This window comes from Pristis pectinata, chromosome 31 (genome assembly GCF_009764475.1).
Source record: "Pristis pectinata isolate sPriPec2 chromosome 31, sPriPec2.1.pri, whole genome shotgun sequence".
NCBI lineage: Eukaryota > Metazoa > Chordata > Chondrichthyes > Rhinopristiformes > Pristidae > Pristis > Pristis pectinata.
Window position 1 is genome coordinate 17,574,306 of NC_067435.1, and position 14,054 is coordinate 17,588,359.

Here is a 14,054-nt window from a genome sequence, read left to right on the forward strand (position 1 = left end):
CCTAGTGCATGCACCTCCTACTACTCATACACACAGCCCTATTTCTCCCATAATGTCTGCCATCCTTGACACCAAGTGCTCTCCCACCGCAAATGCCCAGCACAACAACTTTACACACCCACGTACTCCTGCTGCACGCAACCCCACTGTCACCACACTGGTATGTACTCCCCACTCCCTCCTGCATTTCTTCTCTGGCTGATAATATGTAAATCTAAATATGCAGATGTGGTTATTCTTGCCTAAGAATTATAAACTCCATCAACTGATTATTTCTCAACGTTAGGTGCATGCAGTCCTGCTTGCAGAGAACCGTCTACCAATTGATTTGCAATGATACATTTCAGTATCTTTTTTTTACTTCATCGACTATGTATTATGGCAGGATGAATGAGGAAGTAAAACACGTGATACAATTTTAAAGGCAGTGCAGGAACAGTACAATCTTGGTTGACATTTCATTGCATTTAGGAATATATCTAAGCCCTCAAGCTAGCAAAGAGGCCACAAGAATAAGCCATTTACAGATATAACGTTTTACTTGAGAGGTCAAAAAAAATCTTTTTATTCCAAAATAAAAACAGAAAATAGTGGAACACTCAGTAGCTCAGGCAGAATCTGTGGGGAAGAAAAACATGGTTAACATTTCATGTCGAACACCCATTGTCATAACAGTTCTGATGTAGGGTCTTCAGCCTGAAGCACTGAATGTTTCACTGCCATGCTGAATGTTTCTAGTATTTTCTATTTTTATTTCAGATTTCCAGCATCAGCAATTTTCTTCTTTTTATTTAATGTTTCCCAATTAAAATCAGTTCTAAAGGACAAAAGAAAAGAAGATTCAAGCCCCACAGTGAGCCTTTTTAAAAAGTCTGGTCTCTAAACTAGAAAAAGAAGTTCCAGATAATATATGGTATTTTGCAATATCCCTGCTATAAAACATTGCTTTGTATTCCATTAAATGTGCCCTCACCTGTTTTGTTCCTCTAACTTTGCCAGTAGTTCTAATTCATCTGGACTGAGGTTATCAGAAGAGGAAGAATCGGGGCTGACTGCAGGACTTGCCATGGGAACAAGGCTTTGCAGCGTTAGGGTCTTCATCCATCAGAAGGTAAAGAACTGTATGGCAGCAAGATTTATATTATCTAGAAGAGAAGAAGAGAGAGTAGAATGTAATGTTGACAACCAATTAATGAAGTGCTGGGATCAGCCAGTTCACCAAACTAGATACAAAATGCAAATTACTTGAATAGACCAGACAAGTACAAGCAAAAGAATCTGTTTTTATTTATTACTGTTAACAGTCTCAGAATCCAAAACTACTACTTTAATTACACACACCAATCACCAAGCCAGTAACATTCTGAACACCTGCCCACTGGTGGAGCAGAACCTTCACATTAGATGGTTCTTCCTATGACTTAGGTTCACGAAAATTTTTTCAGCACCCCTGGATAGCTGAATGGAGACAGGTCTGTCTTGCTGAGAGAGACTCCAGGAAGGAATGGTGTCTCTGTGCCTCTGTCTGAACCTTGGCTGGGGGGGGGGTTAGGAAATGGGGCAGGTGGGAAGGTGGATTCTTACATCAAACTTTATTCCCGGTTTTCTGGGATTATGAATTACTGAATTTTTGCCTTAACGTTAATGCTGCACTAGCAACCTCAAATACATTAATAATACACTAAATTAGGAATAAAGTGTCTAGTAGTTATTTCTTCCTGACTAGATTTATTATTAATATGGCTTTTTTAGCCCTAAAAAAAAGTCCATCTTTTTCTAAGAAAAAGGCTTTCACAACTAATAGCTTTCACTTCCAGTACCATCAATTAAAACTCTGCAGCACCTTCTCCCTGTCCTTCTAATCTCGCACAAAATGTTGAAAAAGATCAAGTAAGTAATTAGACAGATTATGCGAGGGTCATTTAAAGATGGATATACTCATTCTGATGTGTTTGAAAAAGGGATAAAGCTTCATAGAGGAACACTATTCTTGGAGCACGTCAACAACTAATAGCCCACTATGTCTTCACCGTCAAAAGATGTAAATTAATACAACAGCACTACATCACTATTAGGATTTGCACTATTATAAAATTAATTACACCTAATTGGCAATTGAAGAGGTTTGGTTCTGTGCACATAACCAGTGTTGACAGTTATTCAATTGCTTGCTGTCAAATGAAACACAACGTAGTCTCTCACTCCACTGTAACTACTAGACTAATATATTTATTCATTGCATTTCATATCACAAGTGCCATGTTATTAGAGATCAGAGATCAGAGTGCAGAACTATGGCTAGCTGGTGTCAGGGGAATTGAAAAATACGGAGAGAGAGCCACCTCCTGTAATCTGAATAATCTTCCTTGCGTGCTTCAATTTGACTATAAAGTGGTACTGGCAGAACCCTGACAAACCTGGAAGCAGATTGATTTGACCGTCTGCAACAAATGATGGAATGAGGCACTCAAAAATAGCAGACAACTAAAGAGAAAAAATACATTAAATAAATTAGATCCAATACAAGAAACATTGATTCAGCTATGGCTTGTGGGAAAAAGCAGGGCAAACAATAGCAAGATCAGTCATCTTTTCTTCCGAGCACTGGTTTTGATAAATCAGATCAGGATCAATATAATCCCCAGTTTTATTAACTTCAGATCAACACAGAGGGTTCATAAAATACTAAACAGATTACTCTTCCCACACTGTAAGGTCCATTTCCTCTGACAATCATCACAGAACCTCTGGAGACACAAGAGACCGCAGATCCTGGAATCTGGAGCAACAGAAAGCACTGGAGGAAATCAGCAGGTCAGGCAGCATCTATGGAGGGAAATGGACAGCTGACATTTTGGATTGAGACCCCTCATCTGGACTGACAGATAGAGGGGGGATAGCCAGTATAAAAACATGAGGGAAAGGATGGAGCAAGAGCTGGCAGGCGATAGGTGGATCCAGGTGAGGAGGGGTGATAAGGAGAGTGGAAAGAGCGACAGAAGCTGCACTCACCCCAGCCCCCACCACCGTTTCATTCCCCTCCTCCACCCACTGCCCATCGCTCACAAATTCCCCCCAGTGTTCCCATCTGCTCTCCCCACCTCCCTCATTTGATTCCATGCTCCACCTTCTTCTCCTATCAGATTCCATCATCTCCAGCCCCTTGGTCACCTCCACCAAATCACCTTCCAGCTCTGTCACTATTTCCACCTTCCCCTCCTGCATCTGCCAATCACACCTGGATTCACCTATCACCTGTCAGCTCTTACTCCACCCCTTCATCCCATCTCCCCTCTTTCAATCCAGATGAAGGGCCTTGACCCGAAATATTGACTGTCCATTTCCCTCTGTAGATGCTGCCTGACCCGTTGAGTTCCTCCAGCATCTTGTGCATTAGCACAGAACCTCTTCCTATTTTTCAGCTCCAGGATTCTCGCTCCAAAGAATTTTCCAAGGCAAAGTGGGATGTTTTAAGCGATTTCCAAAAAACACCAAGCAATTGCATTAATTTAAGAGCTAACAAGACCATTTTCAGGCATCGTACTAATCACGTAGGATCCTTCCCTTTTAAATTAGAGACTATACTTTAGGTTAAAGTGTTCCCAACATTAAAAGGAACCTTATTTGAATCTTGTATTTTTTCAGCCACATTCCACTCCCTTCAATGCGATGCAAACACTGGTACTGGGGGTGGGGGAGGAGAATCCAACCTCCAGCATACTCCAGCAGTGACTCACTTGTCCTGTTGTGGGCCAGAATGCTGAACTCTGTCAGAGAAAGACTAAATCGGATGCTTTGGCCCAATGCTGAAATGCAGGAAATACTGTGCTGCTGCAAATTTCCACACAGTAAATCAGTTAATGACCAGATTTTTGTATTTCAGGCTTATGTACAGGCCAGAATAGCCAGTCACATCTCCTTTAATACCTTGTGAACAAAATCTTACCAATCTTAGGTTTGTGGAAGAGTTCCAAATTTGTCCCACATCCAGCGTGTAGGACCGTTTAATATCTTCACTTCCAAAAGGCCTGACTCATTTACCATCTCAACCAGCCTGGAACTCCCCAATCAAATCACCACTCAGCTTCAAATTCATTTAGGTCATCCATCCGTAAATCTACACTGCACAAGCCAATACATCCTTTCCACACTATGATACTTCAAACTCTTGTAGTCCTCCAGGTGTGGTCTAATGAAGACTGTACTATAACCCCCATTTAGTCTAGAACTGTGTTGGCTAGAAACTACAGACTTATGAGAAGAGCAGTTTGTGAACAGAGGTAACACGAGCCCAGAAACTGACACGAGTTGGCTGGAACTGGTTTAAATCAACCCAACTTTGGGATAAACAAAGGAAGTGATGTGAGGCACAAGTCTTTAGTTGGTGAAAGAGCAATGAGATAATGCTGGCTGTAGCCTTGGGATAGATCCAATGGAAAGTGGACACAGGCTAGCCAGATAAGACAGAACCAATGAAATCAAAACACAACAGTTCAAACCAATAACAAAAGAGAATAAGAATGAAGGATTTCAGGTGTAGCAGCAGCAAAAACGCCAGACACCACTTATGGAAATGGATGACCCTACGTCGGAAGTGTGGAGATTATGTTAGGATCAAGAGGGACACCTGGCCAGTGTGAACTCTTGATTCTTGGGTATTAGCCTTTCTATTCCAATTGATTGTTCAGTGTGTCAGGGAAACCTAGTTGGTGCATGTATGGACAATTAGCCTTGTACGAATTGCATGCTTACTTTTAACCAAACTATACTAATTGCATGTCTGTTTTTAACTGAACCAATAAAAGGCAACCATTGGTTAACACAGATTCTCTCCGTGCCTAACCAATCAGTTGTGGTCAAGGGTGAGATCTGGCTGCACATGAAGATATCGTCCAGATTTCCACTAGCCTTTTTCATTTTCTGCACTTGTCCCTGCAGTTTTCATAGTTTATGTACATACCCAAGTCTCTTTGGACATGCAATGCTCTTCATCATTTAGAAAGAACAATACCCTTTTCCTTTTCGGCCTACATTGGAGGATCTCAAGGTTACCCAAATTGAAATCCATTTGCCATAATTTTGCTCTTTCACTTCATTTATTAATGTCTCCTTGTAATTTAATTCTTCCATTTTTACTGCTCACAAAGGCAGTTGCCAATTGCTAATATCAGCAGCAAACGTAGATATACAGCTTTCCGTTCTGTCACTTTCATCCAACTCCACACAGATTCCTGTGAGACATCACTAGACACATCCTGCTAATACAAGTACTTATCCATTATTGTCTCTTACTGCTCAGCCAATTTCCTAGCTAGGTCAATAATTTACATTCAATTCCATATGCTTCAGCTAACACAGTCTCTTAGCAAGGGTCACATTATAATCCTTATACAAAACATCCAAAGTCAGATAAGCTGCCTCAGGGCTAGATGTCAGTTAGTTAGAAACAAGAAAATATACTTGAGTACTGCAGCACTGAACTAACAGCCATCCCACCATTTTGGATTCTGCTGTTTACACATCAGAATAAACAGAACATCACACTACTCAAATGCATGCAGCATGTGGGAAGTCCATTTGTGGAAAATAGATTAAACCAATCACTTCAAATACCAAAAGAATTATACAACTCTATGGTCATGAAATGAATCAAGGGTGAACACAGGTATTATATATGAGGAGCAGGAGACCACTTGACACCTTAAACCTGTTCTTCATTTAATAAGGTAATGGCTGACCTGCTTGCAACTTCAGTTCCACATTCATACCCAACCCTGGTGACCGTTCACCCCTTGCTAATCAGGTATCCATCTACCTCTGCCTTAAAAACATTCAAACATTTGGCTCTCAGAGTCAGAGTACGACAGCACGAAAACAGGCCCTTTGGCCCAACCTGTCCATGCAGACCATGGTGCCCATTTGCCTGCATTTGGCCCACATCCCTCTAAACCCCTCCTACCCATGTATTTCTCCAAATGTCTTTTTGAATGTTGTTATTATACCTGCCTCAATCACTCCCTCTGGCAACTTATTCCATATCCACACCACCCTCTGCGTGAAGAAGTTGCCCCTCAGGTTAGTAAATCTTTTACTTCTCACCTTAAACCTCTGCCCTAGAGTCCTGGCAACATCCACTTAAATCTTCTCTGCACTCTTTCCAGTTTAATGACATCTTTCTTACAACAGGGTGATCCAAACAATACTCCAAGTGCAGTGTCTCCAGCATTTAGTACAACTGCAACATAATGTCCCAACTCCTAAACTCAGTGCCCTGACTGATGAAGACCAGCATGCTGAACACCTTCTTCAGATCCCTATCTACTTGTGATGCCACTTTCAGCCAACTATGTACTTGTACTCCCAGGTTCCTCTGTTCCACAACATTCCCAGGGCCCCAACCATACACTGTCCGAGTCTTGCCCTGATTTGACTTCCCAAAATGCAACACATCGCATTTATCCAAATTGAAAGCCATTTGCCAGTCGTCAGTCCACTTACCCAGCTGATCGAGACCCCCTGTAATTTTTGATAACTTTTTCACTGTCAACAATACCATCTATTTTAGTATCATTCTGCAAACTTACTAATGATTCCTTATACATTTACATCCAAATAGTTTATAGAAATAGCAAACAAAGGTCCAAGCACCGAGTAAAAAGGAGAGAGTGATGGTCGAATCCAATTATCCATCTAACCTTCCAGACTACCCTGCCATACAGGACCTTGTCAAAGTCCATAGAGACTACACCTATCGCCCGACCTTCATTTATCCTCTTGGTTACCTCTGGAAAAACAGATTTGTCAGACACTATTTCCCCACACACAAAGCCATGCTGACTATCCCTAATTAGACCTTGTCTATCCAAATGTTGGTAGATCCTGTCCCTCAGAATCCCCTCCAGTAACTTACCCACCACTGATGTCAGACTCACCAGCCTGGCTCGCCTTTGCTGCCTCCTAACGTAAATGGTACAACATTACCACCCTCCAGTCTTCCAGGATTTCACCCGTGGCTAAAGATGCAGCAAACATCCCTGCAAAGGCTTCCTCAATTTCTTCCCTAGCTTCCCACAAGCTCAGAGGATGCACTCTGACGCGCTTTGAGGAAAAAAATTGCCCCACCTCTACTTTAAATGTGTAACAACTTAGTTTTAAATAGTAACCCCCTTGTTCTTCAACAAGAGGTAACATCCTCTCCACATCCACCCTGTCAATACCTCTCAAGATTTTGGGTGCTTTAAGCCAGCTCACCACTCACTCATCTAAACTCCAACAGGTTCAAGCCTAGTCTGCTCAACCTTTCCTCATAAGACAACCTACCTATTCCAGGTAACAGTAGTAAGTCTTCTCTGAATGACCATCAACACATTTACATCTATCCATAAATAACAAGCCAATACTCTGCAACACTACTCCAGCTGTTTGTCGTACCAATGTCCCAAACATAACTGGTGTAACCTCCTTACTTGGTATTCAATTCTCCTAGCAAAAAAAATGACAACATTCTGTTAGTATTCCTAATTATTGCTGTAACATTTTTCACCCATCAGGCAATGACATGGTCAGATCCTTCTGTAATGCAAAAAACAGCAAAGACATACTTTTCAAACAGAAACCAAAACTGAGTGCAGCTTGCTGAAGACCAATTAAACAGACCTACATTGAATTTATAGCCAGGAAAAGTGTCATTTTCAAGTTTCTTCTGCAAATTAAGAGTTTTTTTCCCCGTCAAACTATGCAAATTCTCACTCTCCCATCATGTGAGGGTGGACTACTTCATACTTAAGTACACAGTGAATCACTTTGGACACTGATGCACTTGAGCTTACATCTTTCATAGAATGAAGTGTTGGCCTTTTTTTCTGCATTTTCATTATAAGCATAGCCTCAGCCCCTGGATACAATTCAATATGATGCAACCTGGTCTATTTATACAAAACTGAGAACTCAATTTTCTCCATTAACCATGACTCCAATTATAGGGATGTTTATTTGTAGGCTCCAGTTAATTTTTTTTTTGCCAGAGTACACTTGCAATGTCACTGTATTCATCAAACAGACACAGACAAAACCAGGCATTCCACCTTACAAAACAAATGCTGCGAGGTGTAGAATGGACTTGAATGGTCTCACCACCCACCCCTCTCTCTTTATACTGGCCATCTTCCCAAGTGACAATTTTTTTTGAAATTCCTCCCAGCTGCTGCTCAACCCACTGAGCCTCCTCCGGCAAGATTGTTTGTTGCTCCATTTTCCAGGGAGCTGCAGTCCTCTTGCGTCTTCACAATTGGAGATTGGGTTAAGGCTGTCCCTTTCTCCCACAGTCTCCTGTGTCTCCTCTTAAGTAATTATATGGTGATTCAAATGCTAGGGCAACAAAGCACAATGTAAAAATGTGGACTGAGAGCTACAGTTCCATTTGATGAGAGCTCCTGTTGACAACTATGTCAGAGGAGGGTTGATACATGTGCCTTGATGACAAGGAGCAAGAATACAGTATTAAGTCATCTTATTTAAATAGGATAGAGAGAAATTGGAATATTTTTGTAAAGGCAAGCAATTAGAAATGTAAGAACCAAAAGGAATTTGTGCAATTGAACAATTATTGGGAATAACAGAAAATCAAGATGATAATGGAACACAGGCCTAAATCTCAAGAAGGTTGAACAAATGGATGGACAAGATACCTCACTCAGATTTTGGCACCACACATCAGAAAGATATACTGTCCACCAAGGGGGGATGCAGAAGCTCCAACATTGATGCCAATCCACCATCTGTAAGGAATGTGATCGAATACTTGCCACTTGCCTGCTAAGTGAAGTTCCAAAATCACTCAAAAAGCACAAAACCAACCACTACAAAGCAGCCCACTTGACTGGCAACCTGTCCGATACCCTAAAAGTTCACTGCTCCACCACCACTGAAGTTTCAGCGTGTTCCGTCTATAAAATGTCTTGCTGATATCCAACAGGTCTTCTCTGAGAGCACCTCCCATATCTTAGACCTCCATCACCAACAGGTGGTAGGTGAATGGCACACTACCACAAGTGGGTTCCAAATAAAGGCACACACTATCCTAACTTGAAAATATATCCCTGCTTCCTTTTAATCACTGGATCTAAATCTTAGAATTGCCTATCCAACAATGTTGTGGGACTTCAGTGATGAAGCTGCCTTACAATTCCAGTACACCAGATTCATTCCGGATCTCAGGTAGTGTGTGCATATTCTCCCTGTGATCTGGTAGGCTTCCTCAGGGCGTTCCTGGTCTACTTTCACATCCCAAACCTGTGGCACAGGCAAGTGTAGAACCTGGGGAGTTGATGGGAATGTGGGGAGAATAAAATGATATCAGCCTAGGATCCATGTAACCATGCTGGATAGTTAACACAGACTTGGTGGGCGGAAGGGTCTGTTTTTGTGCTGTATGGTTCCATGACACTAACTTCCTGAGGCAGATAGGGGAGGATGTCAAATTCTGTACTTGTCAGTAATGCCCATTTCCTATAAATAGATGAACTAAAAAAAACAGTAACAGGAATTCTCTAACTAGCACTACAAGATCAATGATGTGTGGGCCAATTTGAAAGTTTTTATGATTTAACTGATTGTGCTCAGTTGAGTTGGGATATTGGGAAGGGTGAAAGCAGGTGGGTAGGGCAAGAAAATGTGGTCATGTGACCCTTGAGAGAGAATTGGCTGACTATGGTAGAAATGATTAGCAAAACTCCCAAACACTACCCACCAATTACCAACTCCCACTTGCACATTCTTACTGCCACCAATCCACTTGCAACCAGCATACATCATGCCACCATCATGAAGTGCTTTGAGGCTGGTCATGGCACACATCAACTCCAGCCTCCCAGACAACTTCAACCACTGTAATTTGTCTACCACCGAAACACGTCCATTGCAGATGCCATCTTCCTGGCCCTACGCTCATCTCTGGAAGATCTGGATAACAAAGAGACTCGCATCAGACTCCTATTTATGGAGTAAGTTCTGCCTTCAACACCATATTCCAAAGAAACATGTCCAAACTCCTAGACCTAGAACTCTGTATCCCCCCTCTGCAACTGGATCATTGACTTACTGACCAAAAGACTGCAATCAGTAAGGATAGGTGACAACACTTCCTCCACAATTATCCTCAACCGTGCAAGGCTGCATCCTCAGACCCTTACTATACCCCCTATACACTCAACTGTGTGGCTAAATTCTACTGGCAAACTCCATCTGCAAGTCTGTAGATGACACCACCGTAGTATGCTGAATCTCAAATAATGAGGAGATGGAGTACAGGGAGGGGATAGAAAGCCTAGTGACATGGTCTCAATACAACAACCTCTCCATCAACATCAACAAAATGGAGCTGGTCACTGACTTCAGGAAGTAAGTTGGAATACACACCCGTCTGTATCAGTGGTGCCAAGGTGCAGATGGTTGAGAGCTTCAAGTTCCTCGGTGCAAATACAACCAATAATTTGTCCTGGTCCAGCCACGTTGACGCCATGGCCGACAAAACTCACCAATACCTTTACTTTCTCAGAAGGAAAGGAAGTTCAGCATGACCCTGATGCCTCTTACCATTTTTTACAGATGCACCACAGAAAGTATTGAGGAAAGATATACTGGCTTTGGAGGTGGTGCAGAGGAGGTTCACTCGGTTGATTCTGGGATAGGGCAGGCACAGTAGTGTAGCGGTTAGTGTAACGCTATTACAGTGCCAGCGACCTGGGTTCAATTCCGGCCACTGTCTGTAAGGAGTTTGTACATTCTCCCAGCATGGCGACAATTGTGGGCTGCCCCCAGAACACACTACACAAAAGATGCATTTCACTGTGTGTTTTGATGTATATGTGACTAGTAAAGGAATCTTAAAAAAAGGTTAACCTATGAGGAGAGATTGAGTCACCTGGAACTATATTTGTTGGAATTCAGAAGAATGAGGGGGAATCTAATAGAAACATACAAAATCATTAAAGGGATAGATAAGATAGAGGCAGGAAGGTTGTTTCCACCGGTAGGTGAGACTAGAACTAGGGGACATGGCCTCAAGATTCGGGGGAATGAATTTAGGATGGAAATGAGGAGAAACTGCTTTGCCTCAGAGAGTAATGAATCTGTGGAATTTTCTGCCCAAGGAAGCAGTAGAGACACAGTTAGATAGATTTTTGCATAGTAGGGGAATTAAGGGTCATGGGGAAAAGGCAGGTAGGTGGATCTGAGTCCACTGCCAGATGAGCGATGATCTTATTGAATGGCGGAGTAGGCTCGACAGGCCAGATGGCCGACTCCTGCTACTAGTTCTTATCTGTATGCATCATAGCTTGGTATGGCAACTGCTCTGCCCAAGACCACATGGAATTGCGAAGAGTTGTGAATGCAGCCCAGTCAGTCACATAAACCAGACCCCCCTCCATTAGCTCCGTCTACACTTCCCACTGCCTCGGGAAAGGAGCCATCATATCAAGGATCCCTACCCCTGTCATTCTCTTCTCTTTTCAATTGGGCAGAAGATACAAAAGCCAGAAAGCAGGTACTGCCAGACTCGAGGACAGCTTTTATCTTGCTGTTATCGGACTCTTGAATGGACCTCTCATACACCAAAGATGAACTCTTGATCTCCAAACCTACCTCATCATGGCCCTTGCACTTTGTCTACCTGCACTGCACTCTCTGTAGCTACTACACTATATGTTGCACTGTTTTCTTTTTGCTACCTTGATGTACTGATGTTTTGAAATGATCTGTATGGATGGCACACAAACAGAAGTTTTTCTCCATATCTCAGTACATGTGACAATAATAATAAGAACAAAAGTTTCTTCCCAGTTACAAAATTCTATGGAGACACAGACTCCAGATGCTGAAATCTGGAGCAACACACATGGAGAAACTCAGCAGGTGACGCAGCATCTAAGATAAGAGATAAGATAACTTTATTAGTCACATATACATCGAAACAGTGAACTGTATCTTTTTGCGTAGAATGTACTGAAGACAGCCCGCAATTGTCGCCACGCTTCTGGTGCCAACATAGCATGCCCACAACTTCCTGTCTGGAATGTGGGAGGAAACCGGAGCACCCGGAAGAAACCCACTGGGAGAACATACAAACTCCTTACGGACAGTGGCCGGAATTGAACCTGGGTCACTAACACTGTAATAGCGTTATGCTAACCGCTACACTACCGTGCCTGTACCATACCTATGGAGGGAAATGGACAGTTGACATTTCTTGTGACGACCCTTCATCTAGACTGCATCATTCTACTGTCTAGAATAAATACTTTACTGTGTTAAAGAATGTATTGCATTATGTGTGATCAACTTTTCCCAAAGATTTAATTATCTGTACTTTTAAAATCTGGCTACACTTTTCTTTGTAGGGATGACAATGACGAACAACACAAAATACTGCAGAATAATTTTAACTAACAGAGTTGGGGGAAAATAAAAAATTTAAATTTACCCATTGCAGAGACTATGTAATAAACGCTGACTCACTCCGCTGGCTTTACATTTTACATTGCAGATGAGGATAATCACAACTTGAAATTCAGTTTTTTTTTTATAGCCAGCAAGCTCAAACTTTAAGCCTTTTCACATACCCAACTAATAGAACCAGGAAAGCAGATGTTTTAAGAATGTGATGTACTGTACCTGTGATACAGATGGTGAAACACAAGTAATTGACAAGCATGAGTCACTGTTGCAAAGTACCAAGCACAGAAGTAATCTGCACATGACAAGCTTCCTCAAACAAAGTGATAATGACCATATAGTGTAAAGTGATGTTTTATGAGGAATAAATATTGTGTGATAATCACACTGTTCTTCCTTGAAATACTGTTCTCTCATCTTTCATGGGAAATGGTAACTTAAATATGGAGGCACAGCAGGTGTAGTTTTTAATTAATTCACAAAAGACAGGAGAAATGTAGACATTGCAATTGAAGTGAAATACTGAATGAAATAACTACAACAAAAGAAATATCAAGCATTTAGAATTTGAAAGCAAGGAAATAGTCTGGCCTGAATGAAATGCTTCCCAGGTCATTAAGAGCACCATGAGAAAAAAGTAGAAGCTCTGACCATTATATTCCAATCCTCACTGGCAAAAGGCACATTGCCAAATGACTAGAAGACAGTTAATGTGAAAGCTTTGATCAACAAAGGAGAAAGGGGACAGAATGAGTAATTACTGGCAGTCAGCCAAACACTGGCAGTGGGTAAAGTACTGTGAATAATTCCAAGGGGCAAAACAACTATCATTTAGAAAAGGCACAAATCAAATGGATTTGTTAAGGTTGTGTTTGAGTAAATTGAAATAATTATTTTTAGGCAATATAAGTATGATAAGGATGGTGTGTTTGCTGTACATTGTTTTATTTAGACCTCTAAGAACCCAAATGGCTTCTGAGCAGTGAGCTGATCACATGTGAGATCCATTGAAGTATGACAAGTTGGGAGGAAACAAATATTGGTCAGGAGATGTTTTAGGTGACTGAAAGACAGATTGCTGAGAGGTAAAACAAGGCTCAATATCAAGGCACTTGCCTTTTGTGGTACATATGCAGATGATACACATTTTGCCATTTGAATGAAAGTTTTAGATTACAAGATGAAAACAGAAGGGACAGAACAGTAGTGATGAATTCAGTCCAGAAGGGTGTTTAATAATTCCTTCTGGGAGAGGGAATACAAAGGCAAGGGAATACAAAGTAGCACTGTATTGAGAACCACAGTAATAGAGGGACTGTGGAGTACATACCCCCAAATCCCCAAAGATGGTGAGGCAGGTAGAGGTGGTTCAGGTCCCAATCAGGATATTTCCCTACTTTGGCTGAAGCATACAAGAGCAAAGCTGTCACATCAGAACATTAAGCCAAAGCTAGTAAAGAAGGATGCAACAACACTAGGGAGGGTTCAGATGAGAGTAATGCAGTCTTTGCCAGAACTGGGGACATTGGATAGGCTGGCATTGTTTTCTTTGAAACAAAGGCAGCTCAGGAGATCTATAACTGAGGTGTATAATAGTGCGG

At 41.7% G+C, this 14,054-nt stretch overlaps 1 protein-coding gene across 11 annotated transcripts in view; it reads right to left on the minus strand.

The window, feature by feature from the left end:
* The window catches only part of LOC127584938 (EVI5-like protein), a 210,844-nt gene that overhangs the window by 146,988 nt on the left and 49,802 nt on the right, over window positions 1-14,054 (minus strand). For all 11 annotated transcript variants that reach the window (XM_052041971.1, XM_052041969.1, XM_052041965.1 and 8 more), the window contains one exon: window positions 974-1,145. In XM_052041971.1, the coding sequence (XP_051897931.1) occupies window positions 974-1,101 (128 nt within the window). In that variant the 5' untranslated portion in view covers window positions 1,102-1,145. The remainder of the gene's footprint in view (window positions 1-973; window positions 1,146-14,054) is intronic.